The 21,283-nt window shown below is 41.4% G+C and overlaps 1 protein-coding gene across 7 annotated transcripts in view; it reads right to left on the reverse strand.

Moving 5' to 3' along the window:
- Nucleotides 1–13,637: 13,637 nt before the first annotated feature.
- The window catches only part of RBMS1 (RNA binding motif single stranded interacting protein 1), a 237,666-nt gene continuing 230,020 nt past the window's right edge, over nucleotides 13,638–21,283 (reverse strand). For all 7 annotated transcript variants that reach the window (XM_049887295.1, XM_049887289.1, XM_049887291.1 and 4 more), the window contains 3 exons: nucleotides 20,819–20,899; nucleotides 19,343–19,427; nucleotides 13,638–16,253 (listed from right to left, as the gene is read on the reverse strand). In XM_049887295.1, coding sequence (XP_049743252.1) covers nucleotides 19,350–19,427; nucleotides 20,819–20,899 — 159 coding nt within the window. In that variant the 3' untranslated portion in view covers nucleotides 13,638–16,253; nucleotides 19,343–19,349. The remainder of the gene's footprint in view (nucleotides 16,254–19,342; nucleotides 19,428–20,818; nucleotides 20,900–21,283) is intronic.

The following is a 21,283-nucleotide window of genomic DNA, read 5'->3' on the forward strand; positions in this document are numbered from 1 at the left end:
ATTCAAGAAGTGTCTTGTTGGTTGTAAATATTAAATCATGACTCATTTTTTCAGATACATCCACCAGCTATGCAAAAGTTCTATTGAAAGTTTACTGGTAAATTCCCATCTTCCTCATTGTCAATCAGTCAATCAATCACGCACTCTTACAATCTGATTGAAAATGCTTCACATTTGCCAAACCACCCCCCCCCCAAAAATCTGTTGCTGACCAGCTGATTCTGACTCATGGTAACTGTCTTAGTTACCTAGTACTGCTATAACAGAAATACCACAAGTGGGTGGCTTTCACAAAGAGAAATTTACTTTCTCGCAGTTTAGGAGGCTGGAAGTTTGAATTCAGGGCCCAGCTCTGGGAGAAGGTCCTTGTCTCTTCAGCTTCTGTTTGCCGGCCCTTGAAGATCTCCATGTGGCTTGGCATCTGTCTTCCCCCATTTCTGCTTGCTTAATGTGTTCCTTTTATATTTTGTAAGAAATTGATTCAAGACACACCCTACACTAATCCTGTCTCATTAACAACAAATACAACCCATTCCCAAATGGGATTATAACTGCAGGCATAGAGGTTAGGGTTTATAACACATATTTTGGGGGGACATAATTCAATCCATAACAGTGACCCCATGTATTACAAAGTAGAACTGCTCCATAGGGTTTTCTTGGCTGTACTCTTTATGGTAGCAGATCACCAGGCCCTTCCTCCACAGCACCAATGGATAGGTTCAAACAGGTAACTTTTAGGGTAGTAGTAGAGTACAAACTGTTTGGGTCACCCAGGGACATTCCAAATGGCCGAACTCAGAGAAAGCCAAAGGTCAAGGGAGCCTGGTTGATGTATCATTTTTACACACACTAAAACCAAACCAAACCCATTGCTGTTGAGTCAATTCTAACTCATTGCAACCCTGTAGGACAGAGTAGAACTGCCCCATAGGGTTTCCAAGGAGTGGCTACTGGATTCGAACTGCTGACCTTTTCGTTAGCAGCTGAGCTCTTAACCATTGCACCACCAGGACACACAGACTTTCAGAATTCTCTGAATTTGTACATTTGAGAGATTCTGTAATAATTTAGAAAAACCTCATTTCCCAGTTCTAAAAATAAATACATAACAGAATTTTTAATAGGGAAACTTTTTTTTTTCAGAATTGAATTTATACAACAGAAACAGTGTTAAATATCCACTTTCCAAATGTACTTTCCATAGCGTGAGTTTCTTTTTCAATACAGTTGCTTTCTCAGCTTTACCTTGGCTGGACAGATTCAGTGTCTTTATTTTTGCAAAGCTAACTGCTAGGCAGCACATATCCAATAGCTTCTTTGTTGTCATAGGAAATTTCAGAAAGTGTTTTTTACACAGCGATGTGGCAGAAAGGAGCTCACCTGAAGAAGCTTCTGTTTGGTTTCTGCTGGGTCAGATTATGTGTTAGGAACAGTTCGGGCAAATTGTCAGGAAACAAGTGTACCAGTCTAAGTCCCAGCAAACAACACCTGGTTTACCCAAAAGCGATAACTGAGGAGAGTTTAATAAAGGAGTTTAACAAAAACAGGCTAGAGAAGCAATAGCAGGGAGGTCTACCTCCTTTCCCAAAGCCTGAAGTGGTAAGAGGAGGAAGCCGTGATCCCAACCCACGGAGAGAACCGTAGCAGCAGGAGAGGGAGCATGGCCTGGAGCTCCGGCTTGTGGTAGAGGAACACTGCCAATCTGTGGCCCACCAGTCTTCTGCCAGCACCTCCCATTGGCCAAATGGAAGCCAGAGGCAAGAGAGCCTGCTTGATGCAGCCCAAAAAGGTCATTCTTCTGGGACATGGGGAGGAGGGAGGGAGGGAGGTGTAGAACTATCTGGAGAAGCAAACAGCTCATGAAGGCGCTGTCCTGAATTTAGGAATCAGAGATTTAATTGACCTATAGGGATCTGAATGATTGAACATAAGAAAGAAGTAAGGAGTTACTATCAGAATGAGCCAGGGTGTTGGGCTTTGTTGATTATTGGCCAAGAGATGCTAGTTTCAGAGAGCTGCTGAAACCAGGTTCATTTTTGTGGTAATAGGCTGAATATCTAGGATAGCACTAGTTTATAAGATTCCTTGTGAAAATTAGAAAAAGACAGAGTCCTTGGTTGTTGCAAATAGTTAATGCGCTCAGCTGCTAACCAAAAGGTGGGAGGTTTGAGTCCAGCCAGAGATACCTTGGAAGAAAGTCCTCGTGATCTACTTCTGAAAAGTCAGCCATTGAAAATCCTATGGAGCACAGCTCTACTCTGGTACACATGGGGCCGCTACGGCAACTGGCTCTGGTGGCCAGACAAATTTGAAAAAGTTGCCTTCCTTCCTTTGGACTGAGCAGTCTTTTGGTACAGAGCTTACTGAGCGCCCCTTTTGTCCCCCTGGGCCAAGCACAAGTCGCATGGTCCTATCCTGGACTCAGAGTGAAAGTCAACACGCCATCCACCGTCTTCTTCCATCCCTCCCCCAGCCCCGCCGTGAATACTTGAATACATTTTGATGTATCTGCTAAACTCTGTAAACTCGCAGCTTCTAGTTCCACACGGGAAAAAGATCATTAAGCTATAGCAAAATTCAAATCTATCACTGGCTGTTTTATTAAATAAATCAAGCCCCTTTCTCTGGCAATCTCTGGGTGACTTAAACTTCAATAACGATTTGGTAGGGCTTCCAGAGGTTGTTATTGTTAGGTGCTGTTGAGTCCATTTTCATCTCATAGCAACCCCATGTGACAAAGTAGAACTGCCCCACGGGGTTTTCTTAGGTTGTAACCTTTAGGCAAGCATGTCTCCAGGCCATTCTCCCGCAGAGTGGCTGAATGGGATTGAACGCCAACCTTTCTTTAGCAGCTGAGTACTTAAGTGTAATTAATGCCAATTTAGAACATTGTTCCCTGTTAGAGCTTTGGGTGGCCCCATTTTAAGATCTGACATTATTGGCAAACATGAAATTTGGGTGTAAGCACTGGATTTTATTTATCCATCAAAAAGACCGCAGTTTATAGTGAGAAAGCTGTGTGCACTGCACAACTCCAGAACACTCACATGATCACCGTGTATTTGCATAGCCATCCGGACGATTTTACAGGAGGCGGCGGTAAGGAGTTCTAAGGATGGCAGGCCTTTACCAGTTCTGCCAGCTGCTATGGAGCCAGCTCCAACTCACGACAACCCCATGTGTCTGAGTAGAACTGTGCTCCGTAACATTTTCAATGGCTGATTTTTTGGAAGTAGATCACCAGGCCTTTCTTCCAAGGTACCTCTAACCTTTTGGCTAGCAGCCAAGCAGTTTAACCATTTGCACCACTCAGGGACTTCTCTACTCCTAAGTCCCCTGGCCCTCCCCCACCCCCAATTGACAAAAAAATTGTTGTTTGTGTAAGTAGCAGGTTAGGTATCTCTGTGTATGAGGCACTGTGCTAGGCATCAGGAGTGGGGCTGGGGAAAGGGAGGGATCCAGGGAAAGCTAAGACATGGTCTCAACTTCTCAGTAGAGATCTGTTTACTCACCTGCCTCCACCCAAGCTTGTCATATAGGTAAGTGAGGAGTGAGAGGCCAGGAAGGAGAAACAATGTCAGGCAGTGGCAACATTAAACTACTGCAGCTATTCTTAGGGCTCTAACGGCCAAGACTATGAGGCCCATGGTAGCCACTGCCAGGCCAGGAGTGGGAGGAGAATTGCTGAGCCTGAGGGTGGGATGGAATGGATGGTGAGCGGCTGCCCAGGGGCAACCACACATTTGCCTAAATTCTTGTCAGTTCCACAGCTGCCTTAGGTGTCTCTGGAGGCCACAAAGACAACACTGAAGGCACCAGGGCACCCTAACCATGAAATGCATTCTTGCTTAGCTGAACACAGTTACTTCTTTTTCAGTGCTCACATTTGGGGCCCAATACAACTTTACATGGGAAACCATGTCTACTAGTTAGACCCTTGGCCCAGCACCTTCCCTTACCATGAGGACTAGACACCTCTCAGCTGTGGTTATGCATCCTCACTGCTGATCTTTGCCAACACTTACCCTCGAACCCACTGGACTCTTACTACTGTTCTTTTATCCCAAGTAGAGATATTCTTTGTGAGTCAGTTATTTCATCTAACCTCAGGGCTTGTAATTAACACTTGGAAAACACTTTGGTCTTGTCTTGTAAAGCTGAAGCTAGGCATACCCTACCACCCCACCAGATGCCTTCAAGTTGACTCTGACTCATAGCGACCCCACTTGTGTCAGGGTAGAACTGTGCACCATAAAGTTCCCAATGGCTGATTTTTTCTGGAGTAGATTGCCAGGCCTTTCTTGAGGTGACTCTGGATGAAATTGAACCTCCAACTTCTTGGTTAATGGCTGAACACGTTAACCATTCCCACCACCCAGCGACTCCAGGCATACCTCCAGGACCCAGTAATTCTACTCCCAGGCACCCACCCTACAGAAACACATGCACATACACACTGAGAGACATGTACCAGACATTCATCATAGCATGTTCATGCTATCCAAACAATTGGAAAGAGCTCACAGGTCAATCAACAATAAAATGGATACACTTTGGTATATTTATACAATACTATAAAGCAATGAAAATAAATTATTGCTATGCAAAAACCACACAATTAAAGATTTAATATTGAGCAAAAGAAGCCAGATACAACAAAATATTTAATGTATGATCCCATTTCTATAAAGTTCAAATATAGGCAAAACTCAACTCTATGATTTAAGGATGCATATTTAGGTAGCAAACCAAAGAAAAGTGAGGAAGGATGTGAATACTATAAACATCTGCATAGCAGTTACTGAGCAGAAGGAGGGGCTTATGATTGTGAAGAGGCACCTGTAAGGGTGATCTAGGGAGGTGGTGGAGGTCTATGGCTTGGCTTGAGCAGGAACTACAAGGGCATTCATTTTGCAATGATTTTTTGAGCTGCACATTCACATATTCACTTTTATGTAAACTTATGTTAACAATTTAAAAATTGTGAAAAAGAATGTACTTGTTGCCTAATTATCCTCAGAAAGGTTAACTGGGTTGAATCTTAAAGAATAAATTGGAGCTATCCAGGTGGGAAGGACATTCTAGGAAAGACAAGAAGGGTTAAAGGTCTAGAGCTAGACTACCGTTCTGAGGTTTGAAAGTTCAAAAAGGGTTGGCTGAGGGTGAGGCCCCAAAGCAAGTGGAAATGAGGTCATGGGAGGCCCAGACATGGGGCTTGTGAAAGGATTTTAAGCAAGGGAGTTACTTTTCAAGAAGAGCACTATCCACGGTGACAAATACAGCAAAACAGTCATTAAGACAAAGACTCAACAGGGGCCTCTGACTTGGCAGTGGAAGGTTCCTGTCCCCCTGGTGGGAGTCATGCTGTGGAGAGCTGGCACAGACACCAGATTGCAGTGGGATGAGGGGCAGTGGGAGGCAGGGAAATGGAAACAAAGGGGCTTGGCAGCCTGACGGATGCTGCAGAGAAGGAGGAGAAAACATAGATGAGATAGGTTAGATTGGGGAACTGATTGATGATTTCCCCATGACTGTAAAAGGTCCCCATGACTCCAAAACTCAAAGACATTTATTTTAGAGTCTTACAAATTAACTCCTGGTTAATGAGATGATTTAACTGGTGAGTTGGTGTCCCTATGCTCTGTAAGGTTGGACAAGCTTTGCTTGAGAGGCACATGAAAAACACCTACCTGGAAGATCAGAAGGCTGGGGCACTTGAGTGTCTGCAGTATGCTGGGTTCCTAGCCTCAGAGAAGGGAACTTACTGCTGACGCCTTACATGAGAAGGCTCTGGTTCCTTAACTTAATAGACACCAAAGTTTGTGGCTGGGAGCTTGGAACAGACCAGCATATTTAACAGGCTCTTAGAGGACAGTTTTGGGAGGGTGATGTTGGTCAACAGAGTTCATTTTATCTTTTCCTCCATAGCTCTAACTTTTTTGCTGATGTTCGTTTCCTTACCTATCTCCCTTTCTTACTCCTTTCTATTTCCTCTCTCTCGAACTTTGTTTTAGCCTTCCTTACATTTCTTTATATCTTCTTTCTAGATTTTCCATTTCCACACCACTCCTGCTTTTATCATAGACAATGATAGTGAGAGGCAGGCTGACTTCATGGGGCAAGTTTATGGCATCATAAAAGGGCTCTTTCCGCCTTCCTTACGGCCAAATTAATCCTGTTGCCTGATATGTGGTTCCCTTCTCATTCTGGACAGAGGGTAGGAGGAGAATCCACTTCCTCACCACTCCCAAGCCCCCATCCAGAGCAAGGTATCAGAGCCCGAGCAGGGTGAGCAAGGCTAAGACATCCAAGTAGCAAAGTGGGTGGCATCAAGGATGGGAAATTTTTTACATACGGGGGATTGACCAAATAGGTAAGTATATCAAGGATATTTATTGGGAATCAGGTTTCTCATTGTCAGAAAAAGGAATTACAAATATGGAAAAGGGAAAATGAACCCTGTGGTGTTGGACTGGAATTGAAGGTATGGATGTGCAAACTCATAGCTTTCAATATTTATAGATATAGAAAATACAGATGTAACTGTGTGCAAGCACATGCATACACATACACACACACTCCCTAATCCTGTCCATTGATAGGGCTTGGGAAGTGACACTCCAATAGCAACGTATTACAACTAAGTGCCCGTATCTTGGCTTCTAAATGCCATCCTCTGCTAAAAGGAACCAGGGCTCTTCAGAGAAATGGCTGATGCCAGGACTGAGGGAGGGAAAGTACAAGGTAAGACAGGGACACCTCGTGGTGCCAAAAAGCAAGGAAGTGCCCAAAGAATGATGGGAACATGCTTAAAATTACCGAAGCTGACTTTAAGGGGCTCCCCACTGGCCATTTTGGGGACAATTTGAACATCAAAACTAATAATGACTGGAACAGATTATAACCCACTGAATAATATAGGAAAACCTGGGTCTATAATGATCTAAGTAAGCAAATGAATGATTAAAAGATTGAGAAAGCTTAGGATATTTACATGCTTTCAAAGTACCTCCCCACAAAACATTTATTAATTACAAAGTGGAAAAGAGTAACTTAACAGTGGGGATGCCAAAGAGGCAGAACCACATGGAAACTTCAAACAAACCAGCCTGAGGACACTCTGCAAAATAACTGGCCTATTAAACTTGAATTGTGTCAAAATCATGAAAGTCAAAGACAGGGAATTTAGAGACACAACAACTAAACACAATGCATGGTTTTGAACTAGGTCTTCTTGCTATAAGGACAGTACTGGAAGCATTGGAGAAACTTGACTAGGGTCTGAAGATGAGATGGTAGTACTGTCTACTTTCCTTATTTTGATGGCTGTATTGTGGAGAACGCCCTCATTGTAGGAAAGACGCAGTGAAGTATTCAGGCATAATGAGGCGTTGAATTGATAATTTACTGAGATAAATCAGAAAAAAGTGATTTTCTCTCAAATAAACCAGGATTAAAGTTCTTTGTCTTGTACTTGCAACTTTTGTGTTTCAAAAATTAAAAACAAAGAAATAAAATGGCACAATCACTTTGGAGAAAGAGAGAAATGTATGTTATGAGGTAAGCAAGCACAAAATTCCCACTAATTTAGGAGAAAGCATGAAAATTCACAGAAAATTTGTGTTTACAGTGCACACACAAGGCTATCCACCCAGCATCACTGGGACTCCCTATTCTCTCTCAGCTCTTAGGAGTCCTTTGATGGAAAACGGAGAAGCATTGTTATTTGTGAGAGCCCTTGGAAAGCTGCAGTGTTAGGTAGTATTAGGTAATGGAAAGTACCACCATGCCACTTCCAACTCAGGAACTCCAAACACAGAGAAGTGAGCACCTGGCCAAACTCAAAGCCCATGGATATAGCTTACTCAGTAAGAGGTAGGAGGGCTTGTGGCTTGCATCTCTTCTTCCATTTGAAAGGCTAAATGTGGTAGTGAAAGGAGAAATCTGGGATGTTTGTGCTATTGCAAATTAAATTTTGTCTTTCAGAGTTAGAGGAATGGGCTCTGAGAGAGGCATAAGAGCACTTGGGAAGAGACTTAAACTCAGAATGCCCATTACGAGTCCATAGCTTCCCAGAATCACTTTCACTGACTGGTGCTTTGATGTGCTGTGCTTGGTTTGCACTGAGGGGCCCTCCTTGAAGCAGCCTTGGGAAGCTGTCACTAGATTGGGGGAGAAATATGGTGGATACCGCACTGCCTAGTACCTCCTTCAGGTGCCCCTTGTGCAAAGGTAGTAAATATTATCTTACTCCAGAGGAGCTCATATGTTTTGCGCCCACTGGTAATGAGAGTTTATAGACCTAGTGCCTTTTTCCCTCTTCACCTTGACTACCTGGGAATTCATAATTGTTGTGGTTCAACAGTAAAGATTGTGGAGGCCCTTTAGCCTATAGAGTTGCATTCTGTTTTCCCCTCACCTCTCTTCACTGCTGACCTCCTAAGCCCTGATTTTAAACTTTCTATTTTATTGTTTCCTGTAAGTTGCCTCAAACCTTTGTAATAAAAGAGCACAAATAAAGAGAATGACAGACAGACACATAGTTGGAGGAGTAGAAGTTGAGGAACACAAAATCTCTATAAAACCAAAATAAATGTCAGGGAGAAAATCATGCATAGCAACAATGGAGGACGTTCCTTCAGTGTTTCTTAGGAGAAAATAAGTGGCAAACAGGCCAGGAACAATATTCATGGCCTCAGGCAATTATCGAAACACAATGTTTAATAAAGTGGATGGTGGGATTCCTCTCTCGACTTCTTCAAGGAAAGTAACAAATGTCAGAGTTCTCCAGATGTAGGGGAAAGTGTCAGAAAAGTACACAGGTGCCTATAAATCCACAACCCGGTGTCTGGAGAACACTGGATTGAGAGTTACAAAAAAAGAAAAAGTCAAAATGATGTTATTTGGAAGGTCTGCTACACCCTGTTTGATTATAAAAAGATGAGGCTTCCTTGTTCCACGCTGCAGTGTTGTCAGAGTAGGGCTGACAAGGGAACTTCAACTTTGGACATTTGCTCTGAGTCTCATTCTGGCAAGAACAGAGCTACCAAAGGCTTCATTTATCCAGCTGACTATTTCGTCACTCAGAAGGTAGAGGCAACAGGGAGGATAACTGCTATTGTGGAGTGCACTCTGAGCTGTGAAAAAGGAGCTTGCTGGCAATGTGGAAATGACATCTCAGGAGAGTGTTTGTACCATCCTGGCCCCCTCACAGGACTCCCAGAGCTCTTTTAGATTTTAGTTTTGTTACTTTTTCTTGCAATATTATCATTTATATACTTGTGTATCCCCACAAGTATGTCTCTTGAAGACTGGAACCATATCGTACCATCTTTGCAGCTTCCAATGTGTGGTATATTATCTTCTAAACACAAAAAATAACCCAACATTTGCTGAGTTGGGATGCAACGAACACAGTGACTTTCATAATTTCAGCATGATATGACAACATAGTTAAAACAATTTTTTTTTTCCTGATTGTAAAGTGTTTTCATTGTGGAAAACTGGAAAAATCCAGAAAAGCGTGAGAAAACACAAACTTTCCATAATCCTCCACCTATAGCTAAGCATTTTCAAGTAGTTTCAGGTCTTTTATACTTAAATATTGCTTTAAAATTGTGATCATACTATATCTATAGCTCCATACTTAACGCTTTTCATTAACTTTTTATCTTCACTAGTATGTCTTTTTTCAGGTCACTAGTATGTCTTCTCACCAACCATCTGTCAGTTTGCTGTTCTGTGGTGGCTTGTGTGTTGTTGCAATGTGGGAAGCTAAGCACCAGTATTTCAAATACCTGCAGGGTCAACTGTGGAGGACAAATTTTAGCAGAGCTTCCAGACTAAAGACAGACTAGGAAGAAAAGTGACCTCCTTTTGAAAAATGACCTTCTTTTGAAAATTAGCCAAGGAAAACCTTATGGATCACAACAGAATGTTGTCCTACTTGCTTGCTTTGGACACATCCTTAGGAGGGACCAGTTGCTGGAAGAGGACTTTGTATTTGGTGAACTAGAAGGCCAGCGAAGGTGACGAAGACCTTTGGTAAGATGGATTGGCACGGTAGCTTCAACGATGGACTCAAACATGCCAGCAATCACGAAGATGAAACAGGATCAGGCAATGTTTCATTCTATTGTACATAAGCTCACCATGAGTCAGAAGTCAACTGGATAGCAGTTATCTGTCTACCTACCTACCTATCATCTATGTCTTCATTTCAAAATGACTACTTAATCTTAATTAATGTGATTGAAAAAATAAAACAGGGATTTTAATGGTCTACAAACTCTAAGAATCATGGTGTGTCCAGGAAGTCAAAAAGGAAGCTACTTCACCTGTAATAGAAGAATGGGGTTTGGCAGGAGAGATAGGTGAAGCCCCAGGCCATTGTTCAGATTCCGGGTTTTGGCCTGAGCCAGTCAAGCTGCATTTGGATGAGGTGACCTGATAGTGTAGCTGTGGAACTAGATCTGCTGAGGAACAGTTAAAGCTACAGGGAATGCTCAACCCAAAGAACAGAAGAACTGTGGAGAGCAATTTTCCAAATTTGAGGAATCACTTATTCTGTGGCAACCCAGGTGGCAGAACTAAGGTTGATGGATACCCAGAACCCAGTGCCGTCAGATGGAGAGAAATGATAAAAATGCAGTTCTGAATCCTTAGAAGATCCATGATGCCAGGTGAGGTGGAGAGTGCTGTGTCTCTGGAGGTGTTCAAGAAGGGGGCTGGCTTCTGGAATATTAGAGGGAGGGAGAGACCAGCAGTCTCATTCATGAGCTGTATTTTGGGTAAGTGAACAATGGAATATCCTAGATCAAAATTCAGTCCTTTTCTTTTTTTCAATGAATAATAGCATTAAAGTTTTAGTCCAAAGCCACCTGTTTCCAATTTTGAGCAGCCCAGAGACCTGCCAGCTCTTTCTTGTGCTTCTAAGTCATGAGGTCTGACAAGGCTTTTGGCTTCCACCTCTACCCACCTCCTACTTAAGTCTGAAAAGCCACACTTTGGTCACCCCCATCTGAGAACTAATGCTCACACTGACAGCTGCCAGCACCAGGTACTGGTGATTGTCCGTGCTTCAGTTCTTACAATTCAGCCCAAATTCAAGAACCCCCAGCCCTGTTATCCCGTGGTTTGTGCCTCGAGATCCTAAGTATCCACAAAAAGTCCCACCTCCAAGGCCCTAAGGTTTGTGTGTTTATGTTCCCTGCCTAGAGCTCATCATTGTTGTAGAATAATAAAATCCTCCCTCTAGTGGTTCAAGCTAAAACATTTTCTTGCCCTACAAAAATCCAGTGCATAGATGCAGGAGACAGTCTGGAGCCGTATCACAGTACTGAAATTCCATTGCCTCTGGAGTTTACCCCACCTTGAAGGGTTGTGCACGCACCATGGCCTCTCAGCTGTGCCAAGAACTCCCTCCAGGCTCTCCAGGCTCGAGTACTCACCTCTCAGCCCGTCTCCACACGTGACTGCCATCTGGCAGAGGTAATCCAGTAGAGGCCCAGACCCATTTTCTCTGTGATGACTGATGGGTGGCTGGTTATGTCAGCACTTTGGTATTTTAGGGAAAGGGACTGCCTGGCTTTTTTTAAAGCCCAAGCTCCACTCCAGACTCTTCCTGCCTCTTCACATCTTGTGAGGCTTTTTGTGGGAGAGGAGACTCGGGGCAGGTCCTTTTAAGCTTTACCTAGTCGCTGGATCTTTTCCTTTATACTACTCTCCTGAAATGAGGGTATCGTCAGTCAGATCTTAACATTCCTTGAGCTCTCCCTCAAGCTGGGAGTCACTGCCTTGCACATGGTGAATTTTTAATCAGTATTTGTGGAATCCAAGAAGAGGTGGAATTCAGGCCCCAGTGGGCATACCTAGCACCACTGCCCATGAAGAACAGGGATGGTGGGGAGACAACAGGGATACTCAATATACCCGCTGGTCTATCTTATCCTGGTCAAGGCAGGAGGTGAAATATGCACCCCAGAGACAAATTACTTCCATCTTCCCTCCTCTCCACCCCAAAATTCCACCACAATTGCTGGGTCCCAGCACATCAGACACAGGAAATTCCCAAAGGTGTGGCAGTTCTTCTTTTTATATGTGATAACTTTCTGAACTGTTACCACTGCCAGGGGATCATCCCTTTCATACCGATAGTAGAGGTACTCTTGTCAATGTGTTTATTAGCTTCTGTATCTGATGTAGTCAGGTTGATGTCCCTGACTTGAGTGACAGAAAGCTTTCTTAAAAATATGAGAACAAAAATAAGGTAAACAAGATCTAAGGCACCCAGCAGCCTCAACGGCATTTCTGCTGCCTTTAGTCATATGAAAGAGCACTGTACATGTGAGACTGGGACCCAAATGCGGCCACATGGCTCACGTTCTCAGCAGCATTTGCTCATCTCTAAGAGGCCATGCTTCTCTCGGGCCCCAACGTCTTCATCTCGGAAGCACTGGTTTTCATCAGAGGAATACGTTCCCTTTTTTCAAAGAGCCACTGAATACCACAGCTTTTGTGGCTCTTGCAAGTCAAATGCTCTAACCCCCACTTACCTAATTCATAGTACACACCATCCACAATACAGGGGAGACAAACAGAAATGGAGGGTAGTGAATATTTTTCTTGCCCACTTCTTATCATACTATGATATAGTCACTAGGAAGCAGAAAATACTGTACAACTACATTAAAAATATTTAATCCACTCTGGGTAAAAGAAGTCAATTTCCTGTACTAGATGTCTCCCATACAGCACGCCAGTGAGGATAGTAGTCCTCCTCCATGAATGCCGTATAGCGGCCTCCTTATTGGGGAAAGCCAAGCAAGGTCACTTTGTATACAGATACCCATGGCCATAAAGGCACGGATAAGGTCACCTTACATCCTTACCCAGCATGCTTAATAGAGATGGGAGACTGTTTCTGTTAGGTCCTCCTTGCTGTCAAAACAGTACCAGTAGTCTCTTAAGACTAAAAAAAAAAAAAAAAAAAAGACTAGACCAATGGTAATGTATTTTGGGCTGGACTTTTGCTGAGATGAAATGTGGAGAGCAGGACGTTGCTGTCTCTGGTCACTGTGTTGTTGTTGTTAGCTTCCATTGAGCCGACCCGACTGGTGGCAACCCCGTGTACAACGAAACAAAACCCTGCCTGGTCCTGTACCATCCCAATGATTAGTTTCGGTTCGAGCTGTTGCGATCCACAGGGTTTTCACTGGCTGATTTTCAGAAGTAGATTACTAGGCCTTTCTTCCTAATCCATCTTAAGTCTGGAAGCGCCACCAAAACCTGTTTAGCATCATAGCAACATGTGAGCCTCCACTACAGATGGGTGATGGCTGCGCATGAGGTGCCAATGCCGGGAATCGAACCCGGTTCTGCTGCACGGAGGGAGATTTTCACCACTGCACCACCAATGCTTCTGTGATCACTGTGCATGGTTTAAATGACCAGCAAGAAGGTGGTGGGAAACTTTTCCCAATTCTTTTCAAGAAAATGTATTGTGATCATATAATGAAGCTGACATAATTTTCAACCCACTTGTAATCCAATCTATTGAGCTGAAGCAAGGATCAGAAAAGAAATGAAAATTTGATATATGTTTAATCTACTTTAAAAAAACTGACAGGAAAAAATAAAATTTCAGATGTTTTTTATTCAAAGGTTCTCAAAAGAAATAAAACAGAAAAAGCTAACAATCTGATCAAATGTACAGTTCAAAAATGTCTTTTGGCGTTTAACAACAAGTCCTAGGAAACAAAACTACAGAGTTATCTTGAACCGGACAAATAAGTTACCACTGGCAAGTTTGTGGCACTAGTAAAACAAAAATAAAAAATTAACTCTCTTGATCATATAGATATCTCTATGAAAATCTTTTTTTTTCAATCTGTACAAAAGGTCTTTCTTCATAAATTAATTTTTTTTTTATAATTTAATGGCTGTCTACTATGTGATGTTTAACTGATTTTTCTTTTATATGTACAGAGGTTATGTTTCCCAAATCTTACCCAGACGAGTATGGCACTTAGTTCAGACATTTCTAGCAGCAGGTTTTCCCTCCCTTCGAACTGAGCTATCAAATTTCCATCTTAACTAATGCAAAAAACATCAAGTAGTGAGAGACCCAGGTTTGTAAATGTACTAGGTACAGGGAGAGTGCTGCGTTCAGTCTGGACTTTCACAAAGCAGTAATATTCCAGGGAGTATAGAACCAATAATACCACAACTTTAAAAAAGGAAAACAAAAACAAAAACAAAACACATTTCTCTTATGACTATGTAATTTTCACTAGAATCTACACTTCTCAGAGCAGCAAGGACTTTTGAAACTATGAAATGTCACTGACATCTATAATCAAATACAAGCATAAAATTTAAGAACTAAAAAATAACTCGAAAGAAGTAACTGCTTAGTCCTAGCTCCTGAGCTAGGAGGATTTGGTCTGTGGAAACAGGGAGGGCCAGCAACCTGTCCCAGCACAAAAGAAAATAGACTCTGAGGTAGATAACTGATCATACACAGTTGACCAGACAAGTACACAGTTTTGGAAGACAACTTAATTTACCATTGCTTTTAAAACGTATGCAATTGTCTTAATAAAAGAGCTTTAATAACAGTGAATCATCTTACAGGTACTAAAGTAGAAATAACTGTGTATTTACGTATCAGGAATTTCATAGTTTCAAAATTGGTTTTTCTTTACACTTAACACTTGTAGTGATGATGTAAAGTGTGGCACTGCTTGGGTCCAAATCTTCCTTCATGATTTTTTGTTTGCTTGTTTGTTTGTGTGTCCATACATCAATTAAAATTATAAAACCTAAATGCAAAGGTACAAAAAAGGCACATTCTCCTAACCGCAAACTGGTCCGGTAAAAATAAAGAGCACAGAAGATGTGATGCTGAGACACACTGGAGCTACTGGTTACTGGCTCTTCGGTCTTTGGTGAAGTTACCTTTAAAAGTGCCAAGTCATTGTTATTTTCTATTTTTAATTTACCCAATAGAGAGAGAGAGAGCTAGTAGCCAATCATTTTGCTTCTATTCACATCTCAGCTTGTTTGAAGATAAATCCTTACTTTTAGCTTTTGCCATTTAGTTGAAATAGCAACGTTTTCTCGGTTTGCCAGATTTCAGGCATCATTATCATTCTAAAGCACTATCATTAGTATAAAGGAAGGACAAAACATTCAGTGACTCCCCTCCCCCACCCCCCAGCCCTAGCCCCAATGCTACCTACACTAAATCTAGAACATCAAGTTAGTTTTTTTTTTTCCTGAAAAAGGCAAAAAAGACTTTACATTGCATCATACAGCAGATATCCTAAATCAGTCAAACTATCAGAGGAAACTGTTGGCGTACGGCCTTACAAACAATTTACCCTATTAAAAGTTCCCCAGTCAGAAAATGTGTTTCACACAAAACATCTTTCCCTTCTTGCATTTCACTACCTTACACCTTATGTGAAAAATCATTAAAAACACCTACTACGTATTTAAAAAAGCCAAAATTTCAGCAACTTTTATTGACTACCTGTTAAAAGCCCTATGCTGCTGTTTTACAAGGCAGAATAGACCAGCTCATTTGGTCAAAGCATTCTACATCATTAGTTTGAACTAACTTTTACTGAAACAGCTACAGCATCAAAAGATTTAAGGCAAATTGGAATTCATAGAAAAGGATAAGACACTTCACACTACATTGAAAGAAAAAACAGAAAGCTAAGAAAAGACACTTGACGGCAACACTGAATCACAGCAACACTCGCACTGCAAGCACAGAACACCATTGGTGAAGTCGGACTATTTAAACTTCAGAAAGCCCATTTCATACAGCGTTAAAAAAACAAAAATGTAACATGAACAAAACCACAAGAATCCGGTCATGCACTTGGATAAGTCTTCATGGTCTTTGTGCATACCCAGAAAATTGAAGTTTTCTTTTTCTTTTTTTCATTTTTTTTTTTTTTTGCATCATAACATTTGATAAAAATCTTTTTTTTTTTTTTTTGTTTTTGTTTTTTACTAAAATAAACCTGTTCAGGGGAACAGCTACTAGATGAATTTAAGGGTTTTATGCACCTTATAGAACTTATAGCAAAAATAGTTTTAGTTGATTTCATTATAAATAACGTTTTCAAGAACCTGTGCAAAACTGTCAATAATTTCCTAAAGCACAATTGATCAGAAAAATCCATGATTGTTCAGCCTTCACACCCTTCTTCACGTAAGAACTCCTTTCTGTACACCTGGAAGAAAGAGACAAAAGAGCTGGTATAAAATACCACAGAGCTACTGAACCTCTTCCTTGTTCTAAAGATATGTACTTGAAAAAGGCCATGCTCAGCATTGAGGGGAAGTGTCCTCAGACCAAAATAAATGCAAACTCTGGAACTGAGGGTCACTTTTGATGTCTCAAGCCCACCTTTCAAATCTAGGACCTGCAAAATACTTTCTTCTCTGAGGGGACACAAGTCAAATTCATTTGGGTCTCTAGAAATTAATAGTGACTTTATGAAATCAACAATACATATTGTCACCAGGGCAATCCAGAAACCAACGTGTTCTAAGTCACGCAGCTATTTTACTGCATGGTAAAGTAAAACATTTTGAGAGTTTCGGCTGAAGCAAGAGCCAGGAATACCGTCTCTCAATCTAAGGGTACTGACATTAATCAAAACACATAGTCAACATACCAGTGATCTTATAATGCTAGATTAAGCAACTTCTTATGCTGTATTTCCCTCAGTTTGTGGGTATTAAAGCAATATAATATAGGATACATGTCTTTTCTTACACAGGCATACCTCACTTTATTGTGCTTCCCAGATATTACTTTTTTTTTTTTTTTAAATAAATTGATGGTTGTGGCAACCCTATGGGTGCCATTTTTTTAAACAGGATGTGCTCACTTCATGTCTCTGTATCACATTTTGGTAATTTCTGCAATATTGCAAACACCTTCATTATTGTTATTATATCTGTTATGGTGATCTGTGATCAGTGACCTTCGATGTTACTACTGTAATTGTTTTGAGGCACCACGAACCACACCCAGATAAGACGGCAAACTTAATCAACAAATGATGTGTGTTCCGACTGCTCTAGTGATTGGCCATTCCTCCATCTCTTTCCCTCTCCTCTGGCCCCCCTATTCCCTGAGACATGACAATACTGAAATTAGGACAATAACCCTATAATGGCCTCTAAGTGTTCAAGTGAAAGGAAGGGTCTCAAGTCTCACTTTAAATCAAAAGCTAGAAATGATTAAGCTTAGTGAGGAAGGCATGTCGAAAGCCAAGACAGGCCAAAAACTAGGCCTCTTGCGTCCAACAGTTAGCCAAGTTGTGAATGCAAAGGGAAAGTTAATGAAGGGAATTCCAAGTGCTACTCCAGTGAACACATGAGTGATAAGAAAGTGGAACAGCCTTACTGCTGATGTGGACAAAGTTTCAGTGGTCTGGATAGAGGGTTAAACCAGCCACAACATTTCCTTAAGCCAAAGCTGCAGAAGAAAAGTCTGAAGCTAGCAGAGGTTGGTTCAGGAGGTTTTAGGAAAGAAGCCATCTCCACAACACAGAAGTGCACAGCGAAGTAGCAAGTGCTGACGTAGAAGCTGCAGCAGGTGACCCAGGAGATTTAGCCATGATAACTGATGAAGGCGGTGACACTGAACAACAGGTTCTCAATGGCGATGGAATAGCCCTATACTGGAAGAAAAGGCCATCTCAGACTTCCATAGCTAGAAAGGAGAAGTCAATGCCCGGCTTCAAAGCTTCAAAGGACAGGCTGACTCTTACTAGGGGCTAATGCTGCTGGTGACTTTAAGTTGAAGCCAATGCCCGTTTACCATCCTGAAAATCCTAGGGCCCTTAAGAATTATGCTAAAGCTACTCTGCCTGTGCTCTATACATGGAACAACAAAGCCTGGATGACAGCACATTTGTTTGCAACATGGTTTACGGAATATTTGAAGCCCACTATTGAGACTTACTGCTCAGAAAGATTCCTTTCAAAATATTACTGCTCACTCACAATGCACCTGGTGACCCAAGAACTCTGATGGAGATATACAGGGAGATTAATGTTTTCACGCCTGCTAACACAACATCCATTCTGCAGCCTGTGGATCAAGGAGTAATTTCTATTTTCAAGTCTTATTATTTAAGAAACACATTTCATAAGGCTATAACTGCCATAGATGGTGTTTCTCTGATAGATCTCAGCAAAGTAAATTGAAAATCTCCTGGAAAGGATTCCCCATTCTAGACGCCATCAAGAACATTCGTGATTCATGGGAGGAGGTCAAAACATCCACATTAACAGGAGTTTGGAAGAAGCTGATTCCAACCCTCATGGATGACTTTGAGGGGTTCAAGACTTCAGTGGGGGAAGTAACTGCAGATGTGGTGGAAACAGCAAGAGAACTAGAATTAAAGTGGAGCCTGGGAATGTGACTGAATTGCTGCGATCTCATGATACAACTTTAACAGATGAGGAGTTGCTTCTTACGGGTGACCAAAGAAAGTGGCTTCTTGAGATGGAATCTACTCCTGGTGAAGATTCCGTGCAACAATGTTGATGGCAAGAAAGGATTCAGAATATTACATAAACTTAGTTGATAAAGCAGTGGCAGGGGTTTGAGAAGACTGCTTTCAATTTTGAAAGATGTTCTAACTGTGGGTAAAGTGCTATCCAACAGCATCTACGCTACAGAGAAATCTTTCATGGAAGGAAGGATCAACTGATGCAGCAAACTTCACTGCTGTATTATATTAACAAATTGCCAAAGTCACCACAACCTCCAGCAACCACCACCCTGATCAGTCAGCAGCCATCGACATCAAGGCAAGACTCTCTACCAGCAAGAAGATTACAACTTGCTGAAGGCTCAGATGATGGGTAGCATTTTTTTAGCAAAATTTTTTTTTTAATTAAGGTATGTACACTGTTTTTTAGACATAATGCTACTACTGCACACTTAACAGGCCACAGTATAGTGTAAACATAACTTTTATATGCACTGGGAAACCAAAAAATTCGTGTGACTGACTTTATGGAGATATTTGCTTCATTGCGGTGATGTGGAGCCAAACCCGCAATATCTCCGAGGTATGCCTGTAGAACAATTCTGGTACCTGGTGTTCTCTGATGTGTTACAGATGTTTTGGGAAGAGGGTAAACATACATTTGACTTTGATATAATGCTATGATTAAAGGAATGTGACCTAACCAATCTGGATAAGAAATTTGAGTTACTGTAAGTACCATTTTTATAAAAGAACCATAGCATTTCCTTGATTCGAGTCCCACAGTTACGGAGACCTTTCCCACATACCTCACAGTTACTTATTGGGTTGAAAGGTATATGGAGAATGGTCATTAGACGTCTCTACAGCCACCTGCTGCTGACCACTTGCCTCCTACGACAAAGCAGGAGATGAGACATGTTAGGAATGATAGCCAAATTCTGCTCCTGGGCCGGACTGTGCCTACCAGCACACACTTTAAAAACAAGCACTGTTTAAAGTGAATTTATTAAATGTCATGTAGCACTTTCAAAGTAATCATTTCGCTAAGGACCTGAACTATCTGATGGGTCCAAAGAGCCTCTTACTGCACCTTTTATGATTTGCCTATTTGTATCAAGCTGCAATTATCAAACATATCTTTTTATTCGACACCCTTGGAGCCAGGCGTGATTTGGAATTCAGTACTTTTACCCTTTAGGATCTGAAATAGAATGTGCACATGCTGTATACAGCCTTTTTAGGATCTGAAATCGGATGTGCACAGGCTGTATGCAGCCTTTTTAGGATCTGAAATAGGATGTGCACATGCTGTATACAGCCCCTCCCAGCGAGGGGCTGGGACAGCACTTCACAATCAGATACATTACTAGTTCTACACTGAAAGCCAGGAATAATCACAGAAAGTAAAATAAATAAGGTTTTGTCTTGCATCAGTTCAGGCTGTTTTGCCACAGGTCAGGTTTTTTTTTTTTTTTGCTAATGGTGTTACAAAGAAAAATTTTATTTTCATTTTTTTTTTTTTTTTGAGAGCAATTTTTTCAGAATTGTAGATAAGAGACTGTGGACTTGGGTGCTTGTGGTGGTCAATAATTGCACACATTTAAATCAGTCGGCGGCAAAAAATAAATTAACAAGCCACAGTACTATGACCTTTCCTAGATTTGGGATCTCTGAGATCCACTTAGCGGTTGGGATCAAATGGAGTGATGATTTTCCTTAGAATTTTTTTGGATACATTGGAGGAAAAATGCTATGCTTTCTGTCCAACCATAATTCAAAATATCAGGCTCATCCTCCATAACAAGAACCAAGGGTTATTTAGCTACACTAACTAACTACCTCTATAAAAGCAAGTAGATTTGTTCTTTATCTTTGTTACTGTTTTGAAACATCAGCTTTTTTTCCCATTAAATATTATAACTGATTTCTGTTTGTAATTATTGACACAATCTCTAGTACTAGAATTGCAAACTCTAGATTCATCTTTGTTTGCCTGTAGTATTGTTTTGCAGGAGACCAGACAGAGCCTTAAATAGGAATGACATGTGCTACAAGTTTGGAAAATATTTTTGGAAGTCGTAGTGTGATACAGAGCTTGCAATACTAACATGAATGCAGAGAATTAAATTTCATAGTTAAAAAAACTAGGTGTATATTCCCTCTAAACTTCATTTTTTATCCAAATGTTTGACTTTTGATAGATTTTTCTTTGAGTTTAATTTAATTTACCCATTTTCAAAGCTACTCATTGCCAGAATGACCACTAGACGGTCTGTACCAACCTCAACAGGAACAGCCGTCGTCTGCATGTGTGCGTACTGTGGCAAATAGGCTCCTTGCATAGCTGATGTTGCAGGCATGTACTGAAAAGAAGAGTGAGGTCAGGATGGGTAATGACAAACAAGCCTTGTAAAATTCTGGGTACTTGAGGAATTCTGAAGTGGGATACAAAGTACTTCCAAGTCTCCAAGAAGAAATTTAAACAGGTTGCCTCAAAGTGTAATTAGTACACATAAATATCATATGGAGGGCACAGTGAATGTTTTTAACTTTTTGAATTTGTCAAACCAAAAATCCCACCTTTCTTTGAACTTCCCAACAAAGAAGTACATAGGTGGAGGTCATTAAGGTTCCTCATCCTCAGTCAATACCACTACTGGCTTATTTTACCAGCTCCCTCCTCAGAGGGCCTTATTATTTTCCAGCAGTCTCCTGAATCTGGCTACAGTATTGCTTTTACAGATGGA

This window comes from Elephas maximus, chromosome 6 (assembly GCF_024166365.1).
Source record: "Elephas maximus indicus isolate mEleMax1 chromosome 6, mEleMax1 primary haplotype, whole genome shotgun sequence".
NCBI classification, from domain to species: Eukaryota; Metazoa; Chordata; class Mammalia; order Proboscidea; family Elephantidae; genus Elephas; species Elephas maximus.